The 21482-nt window shown below is 40.2% G+C and overlaps 1 protein-coding gene across 5 annotated transcripts in view; it reads left to right on the top strand.

The window, feature by feature from the left end:
- Positions 1-266: 266 nt before the first annotated feature.
- MCPH1 (microcephalin 1) overlaps positions 267-21482 on the top strand; it is a 242530-nt gene continuing 221314 nt past the window's right edge. For 2 of the 5 annotated variants that reach the window (XM_034647475.1, XM_034647476.1), the window contains exons 1-3: positions 274-429; positions 1153-1244; positions 8949-9067. In XM_034647475.1, the coding sequence (XP_034503366.1) occupies positions 390-429; positions 1153-1244; positions 8949-9067 (251 nt within the window). In that variant the 5' untranslated portion in view covers positions 274-389. Of the gene's footprint in view, positions 430-1152; positions 1245-8948; positions 9068-21482 lie in introns of those variants that run through there. The other 3 variants (XM_034647479.1, XM_034647478.1, XM_034647477.1) reach the window with 3 other exon arrangements.

A 21482-nucleotide genomic window follows, 5' to 3' on the forward strand; every position in this document is an offset into this window, starting at 1 on the left:
GTCCGCAGTTCCCAGGTGGGCCAGTGAGGCTCCGGGAAGCTTCTGAGTGTCCTTACGGAGACAGAGGGGTTTGACTATGGTTTTGGGGACACCCGTGCTCGTAATTTCCAAGAGGACAGGAAGACTCGCGGGGAGAACACTGACCAGCAGTGTGACTGGAGGTGAACCGAGACCTAGCACTGGAAAAGCCCCTATCCCCTTCAAAGCAAGCAGAAGCCTTAACATTCCCCCCACCCACCCTCCTTGGGCTGTTTAGAAAACGTGGATGAGCGGATATCCGTGGAGCCGGAGGGGAAGGGACGCGCGTCAGCCGTGCGCATGCTCAGTATCACCCACTCCTGGCTCTCCTGGCTTGGCGCGGTGCTGAGGGTTCGCGTCGTACGTCTCTCATGGCGGCTCCCGGGACCCCAGGGCGCCAGGTCTTGAAAGGTGAGGGGACTTCCTGCACTCTGGACGTTGAGTCGGCAGCCGCGGGCGGGCCTGAGGGTGTGCGCCCAGGTATCGGCGAGCGCGTGGACTGGGCTTGCTAGGCGCGTGGGGAGCGGAGCCTGGCCTTTCCGGAAGTCAGCCCGGCAGCGTGTGGAGGGAGGGTGTCCCCAAGTGCGGTGCTGTCACCGTCCCTGTCGGGAGTGGGGGGCTGTCCCCGAGTCCAGTCCAGTGTCTGACCCTGTGGGAGTGGGGGTCTGTCCCCGAGTTCAGTCCCCGACTCTGTGTGGAGTGGGGGGCTGTCCCCGAGTCCAGTCCAGTGTCTGACCCTGTGGGGAGTGGGGGGCTGTCCCCGAGTCCAGTCCTGTCCCCGTGGGGCGTGGGGGGCTGGCTGTCCCCAGGTATAGGAAGTTGAGTGGTTGTATGGACCTTTACACCAACCATACTCTTCACTAGAAAAGTTGAGCCTAGTTTAGGAATCCGGGAAGAGCATCCAGTGTTAAGAAGGTAAGACTTGGCTTGTGTATGAATAAAGTTGTTCTTTGCTTGGAGTTTTAAGAACCATAATCGCACTAATGCTATTTTCAATAGGCTTTTGATAGAAGAAGCTTTGAATTTACTTTTTAATGTAAATAATTTAGAATGAGATAAACATCTATTGAACTCCTTGGGGAGGGATGCTAGAATTTCAAATATATTTCATGCTACTGTCTTGTTTATTTTCAGATGTAGTGGCCTATGTTGACGTCTGGTCAGTGAATGGAACAGAAAATTATTCAAAGGCATTTACAAACCAACTTGTGGATATGGGGGCAAAGGTAAGAAATTCATTTTACCATTGCTACATATGGCAGTCCTCTGATACCTAATGGGAAATGCTTGTATTTTCTTTTTTTGGGAGTTACTATGTAGAACATGAGGGATTAGGACAAAGAAGACAGTGGGTGAGCGGTGCCACGGGGGAGGGGCGAACCATGCTGCAAAGAAGTTTAGAATAGTCGGATTTATAGAACAGTTGGCCTTGTGGGTGATGCGAGAAGACTAGCCTAGAAACGTGGATTCTGCCACTGGTTAATTGGATGCAGGATGCTGTTGACCAAAGTGAGAAATGCAGGAAAAGGAAAAGGTTTTTAAGGGAAAGATCGTGGATTTGGGCATATTGAAAATATCTGACAGACATTTGGATATATAGGTCTGGAATTTGAGAAAGTCAAGCTGGAGATAATATTGTACGGGGTCAAGACCGTGTGGGTCAGGTGAGACCACTGCTGTGGGATTGACTCAGGCGGTTAGAATGAAAGGGGCTGCAGGTGGGCCTATTTAGTATTTGGACGGCAGGTGATGGGAGCAGGGGACCCAGCAACAAAGAGGGGATGCCAGGAGATTCTGGAAAAGGAAGTCTGGAAGTCAGAGGAGGGATGCACTTCAAAGACAGAATATTAAAGCAATGAGGAATCTTCAGACAAGCTGAGACTGGCAAGTGTACCTTACATTTAAAACTCTAAGGTTATTGTTGAGTGTAGCACAGTTTTCAGTGAAATGGGTAAAAAGATTGGACGTTAGCCCAGGAATGAAGGAGATACGGGGAATGGAGATGGTGAAGACAGGCTGCTCTCAGGGGGACTTGAACTGTGAACAGAGTGTATTCATGTGTGTGGGGGGGTTGCTGAGGGAGGATGGCATAGGCTGGGTGAAGGGAGAGATTAACACCGTGAGATCGGTGAAGGCATGCCGGAGTTTAGGGTGAGGCAAGAGAGGCCTTGACACCCAGGGTGTAAAACGAAAGGAGGCATTCAGCCACGGGCAGAGAGGATGCTCCTGAATCTTGTCTAGCTCTTACTAGCCTCTACCCTGATGGCCAGAGCAGACTGGAGTGGAGAGTGTTGAGCATGTTGGGGTAGGGTGCCCTTGTGAACCCGAGGAAACCCCTTCTTTTTTGAGGAAACCCCTTCTTTTTTGATCTGTTGGAAGGTAGGAACCAGACGGTGATTCCTTGTTTTGATGCCTGCTCCCTACTTGGGCTGAAAGACGAGGTGCAGTGGCTGAGAAAAAGGCCGTGGAGTGTGGGAGCTGACAGAATGGCCCTTAAGACCGTAGTATCTTAGTATTAAGATCTTCGATCTCTTGGCTCTTTTTGCTTTTCACCTTTTATTGAGAAAATCTTCAAATACAAAAGTGGGACATAGAGACCCAGTAGTTGTTAAGATCTTAACATACGTGCTTTGTCTTCATCTCTTCTGTACAGTGTATTTACATGTGTATGTGGTTTTTTTCCCAAACTGTTTGAAAGTGAGTCACAGATAAAATCTGCCCCTAAATTGGATCAGTGTGTAACCTCTAAGAACAAGGAATTTTCCTGTATAATAAAAAGACCATTATTACATCTGAGAAGATTAGCAATGGTTCCTAACGGATTCGACCACTGCAGAAACTATTTGTATTTCTGCCAGTGAATGAGAGCCCCACTGCTGTTCGTACTTGCTTTTGTCTTTACTTTGAGCCCCTTGGTGCCCTTCTGGTGGTACATCATCATGGTTTGAAATTGTATTTTCCCACATGTTTTCATATATTTATTTTGAGGAACCTGTTCAAGACTCCAGCTCATATTTCCACTGGGTTTTTCCTTCTCTTCTTGATTTGTAAGCATTCCCTCTGTTTTTTTGGTTGACCCCATTGTTGGCCATATGAATTGCAAGATTTTCTAACTCTGTGGCTTGTCTTTTCATCTTCATGGTATCTTTTGATGACTGGAATATAGTTTATTTCTTTATGGTGAGCTTTGTTGTGTTTTTTTTAAAAAAAAAAAACTATGCCTATACCAAGATTACAAAGATTTCTCCTGTTATTTTCTGGAAGCTTTATCATTTTGCCTTTCACATCTAGATTTACTGTATATCTGGAAGTGATTTTTATATATGGTGTGAAATAGTTTCATTTTTTTTTCATGTGAATATTTTTGATCTTAGCACCATTTATTGAAAAGACCATCCTTTAGCCAATCTCTGAAGTAATGCCTTTGCTTGTCGTCAGTCAGGTAACTGTATGTTTCAGTATCCACATTATCTGTTCTCATGACAGACCATAGTCATAATTGCTCTTTATAATGAATCTTCATAAGTCTTCTTGTTTTTCCTTCAAGGTGTCCTGGCAGTTCTTTGCCTTTTGCATTTTCAAATATATTTTAGAAGCAGTTTGTCAGCTTTCAAAAAAATTTTTTTATAATAATATTTTTTTATTGTGTTAGTCACCATACAGTACATCCCTGGTTTTTGATGTAAAGTTCCATGATTCATTAGTTGCGTATAACACCCAGTGCACCATGCAATACGTGCTCTCCTTACTACCCATCACCAGCCTACAGCAGCCTTTTTCACGACACATCTCCAAAGGCAAGAGAAACAAAAGATAAAATGAACTTGTGGGACTTCATCAAGCTAAAAAGCTTCTGCACAGCCAAGGAAACAGTCAAAAAAACTAAGAGGCAGCCCACGGAATGGGAGAATATATTTACAAATGACACTACAGGTAAAAGACTGGTATCCAAGATCTACAAAGAACTTCTCAAACTCAATACGCAAGAAACAAATCATAAAATGGGCAGAAGATATGAACAGACACTTTTCCAATGAAGATATACAAATGGCTAACAGACACATGAAAAAATGTTCAAAATCATTAGCCATCAGGGAAATTCAAATCAAAACCACACTGAGATACCACCTTACGCCAGTTAGAATGGCAAAAATAGACAAGGCAAGAAACAACAATTGTTGGAGAGGATGTGGAGAAAGGGAATCCTTCCTACATTGTGGGTGGGAATGCAAGTTGGTACAGCCACTCTGGAAAACAGTGTGGCGGTCCCCTAAAAAGTTAAAAATTGAGCTACCCTGACCCAGCCATTGCACTATTGGGTATTTACCCCAAAGCTTTCAAAATTTTTGAATGGGATTGGATTGATAAAAATAGATCCATATGGCGAGAACTGACGTTTTTACGAAATTGAATCTTCCAACCCATGAATCTATATGCCTTTGTTGATTTTGGTTTCTTGAATTTCTTTCAGTAATGTTTCATAATTTTCTCTGGTCATTTTTCATGCTTTTATAAATGGTATCTTTTAAATGCCTTTTTCTAACTGTTCCTGGTATATAGAAATAATTTATTTTATTTTATTTATTTATTTGACAGAGATAGAGACAGCTAGCGAGAGAGGGAACACAAGCAGGGGGAGTGGGAGAGGAAGAAGCAGGCTCATAGCAGAGGAGCCTGATGTGGGGCTCGAACCCACAACGCCGGGATCACGCCCTGAGCCGAAGGCAGACGCTTAACCGCTGTGCCACCCAGGCGCCCCTATAGAAATAATTTTTGCCTATCTACCTTGTGTCCAGAAGACTTAGCAAACTCATTTATGTAATATGGCATTTTTAGGACTTAAAAAATGTACACAATTGAATATTATGTGCATGGGACAGTTACTCTATTTTCTAATCCTAACTCTTTCTATTTCTGGACATACTGCCCCGTGAGGGCCTGTGTTGAATAGAGCGCACTTATCAGACATCTTTGTGTGGTTCCTCTGCTCAAGGGAAAGCTTTTTGCATTTTCACCTAATGCAATTTTTTTGTTTTGCTTTTTAAATTGGAGTATAGTTGACATATACAATACTGTATTAGTTTCAGGTTTATAACATAGTGATTCCACATTTATGTACATTATGAAATGATCACCAGGATAAGTCTAGTTCTCATCTGTCACCAAAGTTATGGTGTACTTTTCGTCTCTATGACTTAAAACTGGAGGTTTGTGCCTTTTCTAATCTTCACATATTTTGCCCATCACCCCTGTCCCCTCTGGTACCCACCAGTTGTCTATTTATGAGTCCATTTTGTTTTTTAGATTACATGTATAAGTGATATCATATGCTTAATGCATTTTTTTTTACCAACTTTCAGATCCTAATTTGCTAAGAGTTTTCTTCATGAATTAACTTTTTAATGTCATCAATTGTGTTTTCTGCATATAATTGAGATGATCATAATCTTTTCTCTTTTACTTTGTTAACATAGTGAATATTTATTTTAATATTAACCAACTTTGCAGTCATGGAATAAACTCAAGTGGTGGGAATGTATTATCCTTTTTATGTATTTGTTAACAACAGGTTGCCAATATTTTGTTTTCTTCTTTTTCCATGCAAATATTTCAAGGAGTGATACTGGTCTTTTTCATTCCTGTAGTGCTGTTCTGTGGTTTAGTACTAAAGATAGGCTAGTTTCATAAAACAAATCGCAGAATTGTGACTCTTTCTCTTTTTTATTCCAAGTTTGTATAGGATTGGTATTTCTCTCTTAAATTTTTGGCATAATTTGCTGATGACGCCAACTAGTCCTTGAGTTTTCTTTGTAGATTTTTTAAAAACTTTTTTTGTTAGTTTTTCATCTGTTTGAAAATTATAGGATATGCATTTTTTTTCTATTATAAGTGCTTTTAGAAAGCTGGTTTTTTTTTTAAGAAATGTATTCATTTCATCTAAATTTTCAAATTTATTGGATCAAAGCTATTCATAATATCCTGTTTGAATTTTTTAATGTCTTCACAGTCTATAGAGATGACCCCTTCATACTGATATTGGTTATTTGTGCCTTTTCTCTTATTTTCCTTATAACATTTACTTGGGTTTTATTGATTTTATTGGTTTTTCCAAGGAACCAACTTTTGGTGTTCTTGATCCTCCTTTTTTATTAATTCTGGCCTCGTTTTTATAATCCTCTAACTCACTCTTTGGTTTTAATTAGCTGTTCTTTTTCCAGCTTTTTAAGATGACTGCATTGACATTTAACCTTACTTTTTGTGCATGCTTTTGTTATGATATAGTTAAATTCACATTTGTAAAGTGAAATGCAGGGTGCCGAATGGTGAACAGCTGTTAAACAACAGACTACAGAGAAATTGAAACAGGAGTTTATTACAGGTCTTGGAGGAGGTGCATGACACCACGTACGCTTGAGGAGCCACACTGAGAGGTCAGGGCTAAGTACAGCCAGAGAGACTGGCAGGACCTGAGGCATATGTCTTATTAGAGTCCATGGGGAATGCTTTCAGCTTCCTAGTCTAGGGCTGAATTAATCAATTCAAACCAAAGAATGAGGTTTTGGTAGCTCCAGAGCCTTAAGGGACACACAAGGGGAAGGACCTTGAAGGCAGAGGAGATGGTTGCTCAAAGGGCCATTGGGGAACTGACATTTGCTTGTGACTCTGGGGCTGTTACCTAGGGTATGTGCTTGCATGAGGGGTTGATGTTGGTTTTGGACTCCTGCAGAATGCTTGACCAAAAAAAAAAAACAGATGTCAAGGCAGCAGTACCCTAGAGTAGCTTAGCTAAATTCTCGACAGCATTTTAGGTTATACGTCTCCCCAAGCTGGGCTTTAGCTGCAATCCCCAAGGCTTTGTTGGGTAGATTGCAATATCTAGGTCTACTTTTACTTTTTATTTCTAGTGGTTTATGTTCTCGTCTCATCTCTAGGTAAGCTTGATGTTTTGTTTGTTGTTGTTGTTGTTTTTCTATTGAGTATTGTGTGTATTTAAAAGTTTGGAATTAGAGACCTAGAATTGTATTCTCTTTCTTCAGAAGAGATTCACATTTGCTTCAGTCTTGTTTTTAGTGCTCATAATCCAGGATTATCTTAATCCAGTTGCAGAACTGAAGATGATTTAAAACTGGACTGCAGACCTGTGAGGGCCACTATGTGGTTTACCCTTAACTCCTGGATCAGCCGTTTGGGTGCCCATACAAGATATGAGGGTTTTGCCAGACTCCCTTCTCCCATTCTGAGGCTGGCAGTCCAGTTTTTGCCCCTTTTGTCTTTGGAGGCATTTAGAAGTGCTACCCATTATTTGCTAAATTTGGCAAAAGCCCTAAGGAAGAAATGACCCTGAATGCTAGACTCCTCTGTCTGGTTGTGTCAGTCTGTACTTAGGGTCTTGGCTCAGTAATAATCCCTCACTGCCTCAAAAGCTCTCCAGGGCCTTCTGGCAGGTAGGTAGGTAGATAGACAGAGAAAGATGTATGTATATTTTATCAAAGCAATACATACATGTTGCTTAAAAGGGCAAATGTACAGTGCCATGAGTTTCTCAAACAAGGAGCAACCAGCAATCCTTTGCTCTACACTTTTCATTCTGTTTTTCTAAGAGCCTTTTTCAGATCTGTTTTATCTATTTCTTTTGGTGTTTACCTTTTTATTTCCAAACAATGTGCATATATTACTTTGATAAAATTAAATATTGTTAAAAGAGTGATGTATTGGACCATTTCCACTTCTGGACAGATTATATATAAAAGGTAAATTTTTTGACACCATGAGTTTGAACATGTCTTTATTATACCTTTCTTTACCTTTGATTGATATTTTAGCTGATTGTAAAATGCTCAGTGTATATTATTTTTCCTTGAAGGCACTTCTCCATTGTGTTCTGACTTCCAGATTGCTGTTGGGAAGTCTAATGCCATTGTCCTGTCTCACTGTTGAGTGTGATTTATCCCCACCTTCACTTCCTTACCGTTTCTTAATGTCTAATCTTTCTCTGCTCCAGCTCTACTGAAATTTCACGATGATATACTTAATATGGTTCTGATTTCATTCTTATGCCGGCTCTTGCAGGTCCTTTTGATATAGAACACGTGCTCTTTAATTTGAGAAACTTTTCTTGAATTATTTCTTTTCCATGTTCTCTGTCCCTGTATTTCTTCAACTATTATTACTCAGCTCTTGGTTCTCCTGGTCTGAGCTTATGTTCATGTCTTATATCTGCTATTGCATCCATCTCCTTGTCTTTTTATTGTCCTTTGGGGAGAATTTCTCAACTTTATTATTGTCCAGGATTTCTATAGACATTTTTTTTACTTATGTCATTGTATTTTTAATTTCTAAGAGCTCTTTAGTTCTCTGAATCTTAAAAAACAACAAAACAAAACCTCCCAATCTTAGATGTTCTTTCATGAACACAGTATCTTCTGAATATTTAAATGAATGTTATTTTCTTCCAAATACATTAAATGTTTTTAATTTTAACTACATAAGTATTCCCTGTATTGTCTGTTTTCTGTGAATTTTATTTTATGGCTGATGTAGAAGGCTTGTCTTAAATATCTTTAATTGGCTTAGCTCCTATTCTGTCCTCTACTAAAAATGCATTGCCAGCTCCTATCCACATTCGCTCTCCTTTTTATCCTTGTAGAGCTCTAACTCTCTATGTCGTAGGTTTTTTGAGAGGAAGCAGAGATAAACACCTGTATGACACACCCATCCTAACTGGAACAGATAGGTTTTCAAAGTGGCATTACCCATTTGTTAGAGTGGTTCTTCGTGGCAGATTATAAGAAATGAAATTGCTGCAGTAGGGGTTTTACATGTTTTCCTTTTGACAAATATTGGATAAAGTACCCTTTTTTGATCAATTTTACTTATGAAATTGTTCATAAATGGTAATTTACATTTTGTTTTCTGCCTTTTGTCTACAGGTTTCAAAAACTTTTAGCAAACGGGTAACTCACGTTGTCTTCAAAGATGGATACCAGAGCACTTGGGACAAAGCACAGAAGAGAGGTGTGAAGCTTGTTTCAGTGCTCTGGGTTGAAAAGTAAGTGGTTTCTTTATTTTTTTTTCTTTAAGTATCTACTATTGGTCGAGTGTGGAGATATTTCTCATACATCATAGAACCAGATGAAATGTGATTTTGTCTTTTCTCTGACTCTTATTTGCGCAAGTCATTTAAAGTCCTCAGGCCTTGGTTTCAGCAGCTGAAGATGGACCTGGTATAATCCTTAACCCTCCGAGAGGGAATATGACCACACAGGCACCGAGACATGTATGCTTGGTGTATTCAGGAAACCATGAGGAGGTGAATGTGATGAAACATAATAGCTGCTCGGCCGCCACAGCTCAAGTACCGCAGGGAGGGGGCTTCAGCAATAGACACTGATTTCTCCCAGTTCCAGAGGCCAGAAGTCTGCCCTCAAAGTGTTGGCAGGGTTGATTCTTCTGAGGCCTCTCCTAGGCTGACAGATGCTGTCCTTTCTGTGTGTTCATCTGGTCTTTCTGTGTGTTGGTGTCCTAATCTCCTCTTCTTGTAAGGACACCAGTTGTATTGGCTGAGGGCCCACCCTAGTGGCCTCATTTAACCCTAATTATCTCTTTCAAGGTCAGATCTCCAAATACAGTTGACACTTGAGAAAAAAGGACTTGAACCGAGCAGGTCCACTTATACATGGATTGTTTTTCAGTAAGAACTTTGGAAAATTTTTTGGAGATTTGTGACAATTTGAAAAAACGTACAGATAAACTGTGCAGTCTTGAAATACTGAAAAAATTAAGATATTTTAAGAAACAGTATATAATACATATAACATTACTAAATATATTTTAATTGCTTGTTAACGGTAAGGCTTCTGGTTAGCGGTAGGCCATTGGTCATTAAGTTTTTGGGGAGTCAAAATTTACATGTGGATTTTTGAAGATTGGTGCCCCTAGAGCCCATGTCACTCAAGAGTCAACTGTACAGTCACATTTTGACATACTTGGGGTTAAGACTTCATGTGAATTTTGTGGGGGACATAATTGAGCCCATAACAGGTGTCGTCAATGGGAAGAGTTGGAAGAGATTGAGGTTAGCAGGGTAGTGGGGCGTCAGATGATGTAGGGCCTTGTGGAGTGTGATTCAGAAGAGACATGTGGGAAAAGGGGCAAAGGAAGAGGCAGGAGAGTGGTTGGAGGCTGAATGATCCAGTCTAGAGGCGTTGCTTGCATTAGGGTGGCAGTACCATGGTCATGAAGCATGGTCAGATTCAGGATGTATTTTTGAAAGTAGTGCCAGACTAGATCTCCTGAGGATATGGATATGACTTTGTAGAGAAGGGGAAGAATCAAGGATGACTGTGTGGTGTTGGCCTGAGGAACCAGAAAGATGGGTTTGCCATTTCCCAAGATTGGGAAGGCTTCAGAAGAACCAGGTTTGGTGGGGAGATCCTGAGTTCCATTTGGATGTGCTGAATTTTGGGTATTTATTAGGCACACATGTGGAGGTGTCAGGTAGGCAGTTGGATATGAGTGTGGAATCCGTGGGAGAGGTTGAAGATAAGGATGTGGGAATCTTCCTTATACAGATGTTATTTTTAGCCATTAATCTGGATGTGACCTCTTGGTAAGTACAGATAGGGAAGGGAGGTAGTTCCAAGGTTGAGCACTCTAGTGTTGGGTGTTGAGAAGGAAAACTAGTGAGGATGGGATTCTAGAAGTCAGGTGAAGAAAGCTTTCGAAAAAGGGATAATAATCAGCTGTGGCAAACAGGTTGAGTAAAGGCAGGTTAAGAGGTTAGCACTGGAATTAACAAGGTGGTGTCTCTGGGAGCTTGACCAGCAGTTTTAGCAGATTAGTGGGAGCAAGACTTGTTCAAGTAGAAGTTGGGAAACAGTGCATGGAGGCTGCTCCAGTGGGGAAGAGAGAGCTGGGAGAGTACCTGGAGGGGGGTGTGGAGTGGAAAAGGTTGTTGAAGATGGGAGAAATGACAGCATCTCTATGCTGACAGAACTGATCCAGTAGAGGGAGATTTTGCTAATGCAGAGGCAAGAGGAGACATTTACTCTTGCTAGTGGCTTATTAATGGGGCTGAAGGGATAGACTAACACATAAGCCAATGGGTTACATAGGATATATAGGTTACATACAGGTTAATCTTATGTATGCTATAGGTTATATAGGTTGGGTTATATGGGATCAAGGATAGGAGGGAATGCAGAGTATAGGGGACAGTTATTGCTAAGTGAGTAGATGTGGCTTCAGGTCTTACAGAAATTCTTTCCTGATGCCGCTTTCTCAGTGAGAGGAAGCAAGATTGTGACCTGAGAATGAGAGGCTTTGGGGGTTTGAAGAGAGCACAAACACATGAAATAGTTGTCTAGGAACTTGGGAGTGGATGAATCAGGGCAGGACTAACAGTTCACTTGAGGATGCTGATAAGTTGAATATGAGGCCCCGAGCAACAGGACAGTTGTTTATCCAGCAACCTACAAGCAAGAAGGAGGTGGAGTGTTGGATTTAACTGGGGTTGGATTTTGCCAGGCAAACACCATAAAGGGTTGGAGGGATATGGAGTCAGGGATAATGATGGACTGTGGACTCCAAACTTGATTGGGGTTGGAGGGGTTATGAAGGGAACAAAGGATGGTGGAAACACTGTTTGATTAACAGGCTATAAATCTTAGTTGGATTGAGGAATTGTTGGGGATGTACAAGAGATTGTGTTTGGGAGGACAGGAGGACGTAGTTAGAGAGTATGATGCTTGAAATGTAGATCATGGAGGGCATGCTGAGAAAATGGAATCCATGATAGCTACTCTTCACAGGACCCCTATCCGTTATAGGGCCAGTTAACCTGGAAGTAGTTCTTGATACTAAAGTAACAAGTACATACTAGGTGCTCCAGAGAAACTAGAACAGATATGACACAGCACGTCAAAGAATTTATAACTTAGTGGAGGGGGCAAATAAAATGCCATTGTGGACTGAATGGGCAGGGCCGCAGTGACCACAACTCCAGGGGCTACCTATATTGTGCAGCATCGCCAGGGAGAAAGTTACTTTAAAAAGTTAGAGTTCCGGGGCGCCTGGGTGGCACAACGGTTAAGCGTCTGCCTTCGGCTCAGGGCGTGATCCCGGCGTTGTGGGATCGAGCTCCATGTCAGGCTCCTCTGCTATGAGCCTGCTTCTTCCTCTCCCTCTCCCCCTGCTTGTGTTCCCTCTCTCGCTGGCTGTCTCTATCTCTGTCAAATAACTAAATAAAATCTTTAAAAAAAAAAAATAAATAAAAATAAATAAAAAGTTAGAGTTCCTCATATAGGGTTGAATGGCCATGCCTTGTTATTAGGTTTTTTAAAAAAAATTAATGGACTTTATTCTTTTAAAGATTTATTTATTAGAGNTGTGTTCCCTCTCTCGCTGGCTGTCTCTATCTCTGTCAAATAACTAAATAAAATCTTTAAAAAAAAAAAATAAATAAAAATAAATAAAAAGTTAGAGTTCCTCATATAGGGTTGAATGGCCATGCCTTGTTATTAGGTTTTTTAAAAAAAATTAATGGACTTTATTCTTTTAAAGATTTATTTATTAGAGAGAGAGAGTGAGCAAGTGTGGGCACGCACAAGCAGGGGTTGGGAGAGGGAGAGAGGGGAATCCTCAAGCACACTCCTCATTGAGCACAAAGTCCAGTGCGGGGCTCCATCTCATAACACTGAGATCATGACCTGAGCCAAAACCAAGAGTCAGACGCTCATCCAACTGAGCCACTCAGGCGCCCTGGACTTTATTCTTTTAGAGCAATTTCATATATCATCAGTCAGAGTCCCTGCCTCTATATTGCTTTCCTGCTTTCATGTGAATTAACTCTAGGTTTCTAAAAAAGCAGCAGTATGACTTTTTTACATTAGGATTTCAGGGAACATTCATTCTCCAGAGGTAGTTATCATGTATGTCTTTAGCCCAAGACAGCCCTAAAGTGGCCACTATCAGAATTCCTACCTTCTATAGTGAGATAAGGGGACAGAGTAGGAGCAAGACCAGAAGGAGTTCTAATTACTGTAAGATGCAAGTGGGTGTGTTTTTAGTAAGAATGTAGAAAGAGTTTTAGACCTTTGATTACTATGTATGTATGTATATAGTATGTTATGAATTTAAGTTTTAAGTAAATTAAGAGAAAACATAGTCTCATATTTATCCATATGTTTACTATTTCTGTTACTGTTAATTCTTAAAGATCTGAGTTTCCACTGGTGTTTTCTTTCAGTGTGACTAATTATATTTAGATTTCTTTTTTTTTAAATTAAGATAAAATTTACGTACTATAGAACTCAGCCTTTTAGCATACATTTCAGTGGTTTAAGTTCATAGAGATTTTTAACCATCACTACTATCTAATTTAAGAACATTTTCATCACCCCCAAAAAAGCTCTGTAGCCATTAGCAGTCACTGCCCCTGAGAACCACAAATCTACTTTTTGTATCTGAATTTGCCTATTCTGAATATTTCACATAAATGGAATCCTACAATACGTGGTCTTTTATATTGGGCTTTTTTCACTTTGCATAATCTTAGGAAATAAGCTTTCTGTATTTCACTGTTAAGTATAATGTTAGCTGAAGATTTTTTCTAGATGCCCTTTATCAGATTGAGGAAGTTTCCTTCCTTTCCTAGTTTTTTATTTTTATTTTTGGGGGTTTGTTTTTATCATTGAAAGATGTTGGATTTTGTCAAGTGCTTTTTCTGCATCCATTGAGATACTCGTTTGTTTTTTGTCTTTTATTCTTTTAATGTGCTGTATTAGATTGATGGATTTCATATGGTGAACCAACCTTGAATTCCTGGGATAAATCTTGCTTGGTCATGTTGTATACTCCCCCTCCCCACCCAAATTACTGGGTCAGTTTGCCAGTACTTTCTTTTTATTTTTCATTTTTATTTTTGCATTTGTATTCATAGGGGATATTAGTCTATAGTTTTCTTGTGATGACTTTTTCTGGTTTTGGTGTCAGGGCTATACTGGTATCATAGAATGAGTTGGGATCTTGCATGTTCTGTTTTGTTTTTGTTTTTTTTAGAGAGAGAGAGCACGTGGGTGCACTTCATCTTGAGTGGGAGGGAAGGGCTGAGGGAGAGAGAGAAAGAGAATCTTAAGCAGGCTCCACGCTCAGTGCAGAGCCTGATGCAGGGCTTGATCTTATGACCCAAGCAAGAGTTGGACACTTAAACAACTCATCCACCTGGGCGCCCCTGTACTTCTGTTTTTTGAAGAGTTTCTAAGGATGAGTGTTAATTCTTCAAGAATTTGGTGGAATTCACCAGGAAGCCATCTGGGCTTGGGCTTGCATTTGTGGAAAGGTTTTGGTTACTAATTCAATCTCTTGCTATAGGTTTCTTCAATTTTATACTTCTTTCTTGAGTCAGTTTGAGTAGTTTCTGGCTTTCTAGGGCTTGTTCATTTCACCTGCATTATCTAATTTGTTGGTATATACTTGTTTGTAGTATTTTGGTTATAATCCTTTTTATTTTTATAAGGTCAGTAGTAATTGTAATTCAGTCCTGATTTTAGTAACCTCTTTTTGTCTTTATCAGTCTAACTAAAAGATTTGACTTTATTGATCTTTTCAGCAAACCTACTTTTGGTTGCTGATTTTTCTCTGTTTTATTCTTTTTTTTTTTTTTAAGATTTTATTTATTTGACACAGAGCGCGCGCACAAGCAGGCAGAACGGCAGGCAGAGGGAGAGGGAGAAGCTGGCTTCTTGCTAAGCCGAGAGCCCAATGTGGGCTTGATTGCAGGACCCTGAGATCATGACCTGAGCTGAAGACAGACACTTGACGACTGAGCCACCCAGGCGCCCCTCTCTGCTGTTTTTCTATTCTTTATTTTCACTCTGTAATCTTCATGATTTCCTTCTGCTTGCTTTGGGTTTAGTTTGCTCTTTCTCTGATGTCATTAGGAGGAGGATTACATTCTTGATTTGAAAATTTCCCCTTTTAATATAAGGGTTCATAGTTATAAATTTACTCCTAAGCACTGCTCTAGCTGCATCTCATAAAATTTGGTATGTTGCATTTTTGTTTTCATTTATTTCAAAGTATTTTCTACTTTCTTTTGTGATTTTTTTTTTGACCCATTAGTTACTTAGGAGGTTCTTATTTAAATTCTACGTATTTGTGAGTTTACCAAACTTCATTCTGTTTTTTGATACCTTGTTTCATTCCATTGTAACCAGAGAACATATTTTGTATTATTTCAGTCCTTTTAAAGTAATTGAGACTTGTTTTATGCTGTATCATTTTGTCCAGGAAAATATTGCATGTGCACTTGAAAAGAATGTGTGTTCTATTGTGTGGATGGAATGTCCTATCTTTAGATATGTATTAGATCTAGTTGGTTTGTACTGCTTTTTAAAGTGTTCTTTTCTTTTAAAAGATTTATTTATTTATTTATTTTAGAGCACGTGAGAGCATGGGCGGGGAGGGACAGAAGGAGAGGGAGAGACTCTCAAGCATCCTCCCCGCTGAGCATGGAGCTTAGTTTTTCTTTGAAAATGTCCTTATTCATCATAATTTGTGAATGTATTTTCCATGGATATGCAATTCCAATTTGATAGTGTTTATTTTTTCTTTCCAACTGCCTAAAAGTTTTTCCTGTAGTCTTCTGTCCTCTGGTGTCTCTTGAGAACTCTGTAGTTATTCAGATCATTTCTCTGTTGTAAGTAGCGTGTCTTTTTTCTCTTCTTCCAGTTTTTCTTCTTGTCTTTGGTTTTCAGAAGTTTAACTTAAGTGTCTAGGTGTGGTGTTTTTAAATTGATTTTGTGTAGATTTCATTGAGCTTCTTGAATGGACAAGCTTATATAATTTTTCTAAAAATATTAGTTTCTGGCCATTATTTCTTCAAATATTTTTTCTGTCCCATTTCCTCTTCTTTTTCTAGTTTTTCTAATTAGCTGCGTAACAGGAATTGGCAAAGTTTTTCTGTAAAAGGATAGATAGTAAATATAGGCATACCTTGGGCATATTTTGGGTTTGGCTTGAGACTTCTGCAATAAAGCAAATATCACAATAAAGTGAGTAAAATGAAGTTTTTGGTTTTCCAGTGCATATAAAAGTTACATTTACACTCTACTGTAGTCTTCTAACGTGCAATAACATTGTGTTTAAAAAATGTACATACCTTGATTTAAAAAATACTTTATTGATAAGAAGATGCTAATCATCATCTGAGCTTTCAACTAGTCATAATCTTTTTGCTCGTGGAGGGTCTTGCTTCAGTATTGGTTGCTGGCTGATCAGGGTGGTGGTTGCGTAAGTTGGGATGGCTGTGGCAATTTCTTAAAATAAGAACATTGAGGTTTGCTGCATTGATTGACTCTTCCTCTCACAGTTTGTCTGCAGCAGGTGATACTGTTTGATAGCCTTTTATTCACAGAACTACTTTCAAATTGAAGTCAGACCTCTCAAACCCTGCTGCTGCTTTATCAACTGAGTTTATATAATGTTCTGAATCCTTTGTTGTCATTTCAACAGTCTTCACAGCATCTTCCCCAGGAGTAGATTCCATCTCAAGAAACCATCTTTGCTCATCCACCAGAAGCAACCCCTCATCTGTTCTACTTTGATCCTGAGAGCACAGCAGTGCAGGCCCACCTGCAGGCTCACTTCTGATTCTCGTTCTCTCTCTCCTTCCACCCCCTCTGTGGTTACTTTATCCCTCCATGTCATCGGGGGGCGGGGGGGAATCCACTTCTTCCAGACTCCCATTTGTGTTGATATTCTGATCCCTTCTCGTGAATCACAAATGTTCTTAATGGCATCTAGAACGGTGAATCCTTTCTGGAAGGTTTTCGGTTTGCTTTGCCCAGAGCCTTTAGAGGACTCACCATCTATGGCAGCTATAGCCTTATGAAATGCATTCCTTCAATAGTAAGACTTGAAAGTTGAAATGATTCCTTGATCATGGGCTGCAGTCTGGATGCTGCATTGGCAGACATGAAAACCATATTAATCTCATTCTCTGTCTCCGTCAGAGCCCTTAGGTGACCTGGTGCTCATTGTCAGTGAGCAACAATATTTTGAAAGAAAGCTTTTTCCCCCTGAGCATTAGGTCTCAACAGGGGGCTTGAAATAATCAGTAAACCATGTTGTAGACAGATGTACCGTCATCCGGGCTGTGTTGTTCCATTTACAAGGCATAGGAAGAGTAGACTTAGCATGATTCTGAAGGGCCCTAGATTTTCAGAATGGTACGTGGGCGCTGGCTTCCACTTAGAGTCACCAGCTGCATTAGCTCCTCACAGGAGAGCCAGCCTGTCCTTTGCAGTTTCGAAGCCAGGCATTGACATCTCTCCGTCTGGGAAAGTCCTAGATGACATCTTCTCCTGACAGAAGACTGGTCTACGCTGACGATCTGTGGTTGAGTGTAGCCACCTTCCTGAATTCTCTGAGCCCGATCTTCTGGATGACTTGCTGCAGCTTCTCCATCAGCACCTGCTGCTTCACCTTGTCCCTTCATGTGATGGAGACGGCTGCTTTCCTTAAACCCAGTAACCAACCTCTGCTACTGCAGATGTTTCTTCTGCAGCTTTCTGACCTCTCTCAGCCTTCACAGAGCAGAACAGAGTTAGGGCCTTGCTCAGGATCAGCTTTGGCTTAAAGGAAGTGTTGTGGTTGGTTCGGTCTGTCCAGACCACTCAGACTTTCTCCATATCAGTGAAAGGCTATTTCCTTTTCTTATCATTCATGTGTTCACTGGCGTAGCCCCTTTAATTTCCTTCAAGAACTTTTCCTCTGCATTCACAGCTTGGCTAACTGGTGTAGTTTTTGATGAATTCTGGCTTTTGACATGCCTTCCTCACTAAGCTTAATCATTTCTAGCTTTTGATTTAAACTGAAAGATGTGTGATTCTTCCATTTAGAGGCCATCGTAGGGTTATTAATTGGCCTAATTTCAATATTGTTGTGTCTCAGGGACTCGGGACGCCCAAGGAGAGGGAGAGAGATGGGGGAACTGCTGGTTGGTGGAGCAAGCAGAGCATACACATTTATCAAGTTAGTAGTCTTACATGGGTGTGGCTCATGGAGCTGCAGAATAATTACAATAATAACATTAAAGATCATTGATCCCAGATCGCCATAAAAATATAATGAAAATGTTTGGGAGTATTACCAAAATGAAAAATGAAGTGAACAGATATAGTTGGGAAAATAGCGCTGATAGACCTGCTTTGTGTGGGGTTTCCACAGATCTTCCAGTTTGTAAAGCATGCGATATCTGCGAAGCACAGTAATGCAAAGTACAGTAAGATGAGGAATGCCTTTATTTTAGGCTTTGTGGGCCATGTAGCCTTTATTTAACTACTTGATTCTTGTAGTGTCAAAGGAGCCCTAGAGAAGAAGCAAACAAACGGGGGTGTCCATGTTGTAGTAAAAGTTTATTTTAAAACCAGGTGGTGAGCCAGGTTGGCCTGTGACCCATAGTTTGCAAATGCCTTCTGTGTAATACAGTCTTTGAAACATTCCCACTTATCCGTGATGCCCTGGTTTTTGTTCATTATTTTTCAGTCGTCTTTTTTCTCTTCACATTGATCCTCCTTCAAGTTTGTTGACTCTTTTCTCCATCAACTCCATTCTGTCATTAAATCCACTTGGTAAATTTAGTTCATCTATTTTCCAGCTCTAACATTTCCACCTGGTTCTTTTTTGTGTGTTTTGTTTTTTAGCTGAGATTTCTGCCTTTGCTTTTCCTCTCTTTCCATACATGTGCGTTTTCCATTCTCTTGCACGGTACAGTAACAGTAGATCCTTTAACCCCCTTGTCTGATAATTCCAGCATTTCAGGGTTGGCATCTGTTGATTGCTTTTTTCTTAGGAATGTGTCGCATTTTCTGGCTCTTAGAGTTTTGTTTTGGACATTGTAAATGTTAGGTAGATTCTGCATTCTTTTATACTGCTCTGAAGAGTGTTGTTTTTTTTTTTTTTTTTTTTTTTTTAGCAAGCAGTTAACTTGTTTAGTTTTAGAATGCAGACTGTCATCTTAAGACCTGTGGTGGAAATTTGCTTAGATTCATTCGGTTCTTTTTTTTTTAAATTTTTTTTTATTATATTATGTTAGTCACCATACAGTACACCCCTGGTTTTTGATGTAGAGTTCGATGATTCATTAGTTGCGTATAACACCCAGTGCACCATGCAACATGTGCCCTCCTTACTACCCATCACCAACCTATCCCATTCCCCCACCCCCCTCCTCTCCGAAGCCCTCAGTTTGTTTCTCAGAGTCCATAGTCTCTCATGCTTCACTCCCCCCTCTGATTACATAAGAACTAGGAAGATCGGTAGGAGAAGAAAAGGATAAAGAAAGGAGGGGTAATCATTCAGTTCTTTAAGCCTTGGCCGCAGGCTGATATCAGTTTGCCTTATGCACATGTAGGTCAGGGGTCAACCAGGGACGTGGGCTTTTATGCTCAGAACCTGAGGTCCCTCTTCCCCAGCTTGTTTCCCAGGTACTTGCCTCATTCCCTGGCGGCCCTACTTGCTGGGGCTCCTTCCCCTAGTTCCTTTGGCCAGAGACAGCAAGCCCTGTTGGAGGTTGAGCTACCCATCACCACCACTCCCACAGACCCTGTCACTGCTTTTCCGCAGGGTAAACACCTAGAAAATGTGGTAAAGCTACAGATAGTTTGCTGTTTGTTTCCAAACCCTTTTAAAAATTTTCAGAAGGCATGTATGACTTATAGTGCATTTGCAGGAGATTTGGTTTTAATGACTAAACACAACTGGAACCTAGTTTTGTTTGTTTGTTTTAGCATCTGAGGCTAGTCTAATTCTTTTCCTCTTGTAAATTATTTGATCTTTCTTCTAGGGGACCCAAGGTTTTTTTTTTCCCCTTTAAAATCTATTTTCTTTTCTCTTAAATTAATCCAGTTGTTGATTCCAATTCTAGGTTGGCCCTTTCAGGAGATTCAGGCCTTCCTATTTCTGGAAGATTTTCTTATAGTTTTAAATATTACTGTGTTTTGCTGTTTAGCTTTTCTTCGTCAGGGGCTTCAATTATATGTATGTTGGGCCTCCTTTACCTGCCTTTAATTTCAACCATTTTGACTCTGAGTCTTTTTACTTCTTTCTGGATGTTATTTTTATTACCCTTCTCCCTCCCCCCCACCCTGTTTTTCATCAGTATTTTTTTTAATTAAATTTTCATTTGAATCAGTTTCTTCTTCAGCATGTTATAATTAAGTCTTCATCTCTGGCATGATCTTGTCTTTTTTATTTGCTGAATTTAATCAACTCTTGTTTAGTGTCTTCCTGTTTTATTGTTTTTGTTCTTAGTTTTTGTATTTTTGATTCAAGAAATATCTCACACATACAGATGGATGAATGGATATAGTTTCCCAAATACTTGTTTAACAGTATTTGTTTCAAATGTGACAGTTGTGTTATATTCTTCGGCTTTGTTTTTATTTTTGATAAAAATAGCTGAAATGGTTTGATTTGCATTTTCTTTTCCAAACAGTTTTTTAATAAATGTGGTCTGCTTTGTTCTGTTCCCATTCACTTTATAAGCAGGGCTCCTAATTTCCGAGCACTGTCCTATGTCAGTTCTCTCTGCTCTGCATAGTTCCTTTTGTGAATGATGTTGATGGTGAGGCCTTTTGTTTTGTAGGATCCTTAAATGTTTTCCTCTTGGTTGCTCCACTGATGTTTGTCCAGTGTTACCACTCCTTCCCAGTAGAGTTGATTATCCCTCAGAGTTAACATTTTTTCAGAGCCTGTCTCTTCTGGGCCTCTTCCCTGTGACAGGTGCTGTGAACCACTCATATTCTGTATTTCAGCATTTAGTGCCAACTTCCTCTTTTTCAGTTATTTTACATGTGTTTCTTCTGATGCTCCAGGCCCCTCCACTCTCTTTGTGGAGCTATAAGCCTCTTCCCCCACTTTCTGCATCCACAGACTTGCAGCTATACTCAAACTTGGGTTATTTTCCCACTTATATGTCATTTGAAGTTTTGGTAAAACCATAGGTCATGTGTGTCTGTTATTTGCATTTTTTTTAAAAAGTTGTCTTTTTACGGAAGCAGCTCCCTCATCTCCTTATGCAATCCAATAAAATGGCCTGTTGGTTGTATCTCAGAATAGATTTCGTGGGTCTTTGTCTCTACTGTTCCCCCTTAGTCCAGACAACTATCATCTTGCCACATCATTCAGTAGCCTCCTGCTTGTCTCCCTTTTGTTTCACCTCTTGTACATTAGCAAGTGTAACACTTCTAACCCATAAATCAGTTACATTGTTCTCGCTGAGATAAAATGGCTTAGAATTACATGGTCCTAAGCAGGCATAGTGAACAATGGCCTGTTGGCCAAAGCCAACTTTTGTCTTTTATGGGCCTTGAGCTAACAGTGGTTTTTGCAGCTTTAAAAGGTTGGGAAGAAAATCAAGAGTGTTTCCTGACACATGAAAATGATATAAAACCCAAATCTCA

Source organism: Ailuropoda melanoleuca, chromosome 18 (assembly GCF_002007445.2).
Source record: "Ailuropoda melanoleuca isolate Jingjing chromosome 18, ASM200744v2, whole genome shotgun sequence".
NCBI lineage: Eukaryota > Metazoa > Chordata > Mammalia > Carnivora > Ursidae > Ailuropoda > Ailuropoda melanoleuca.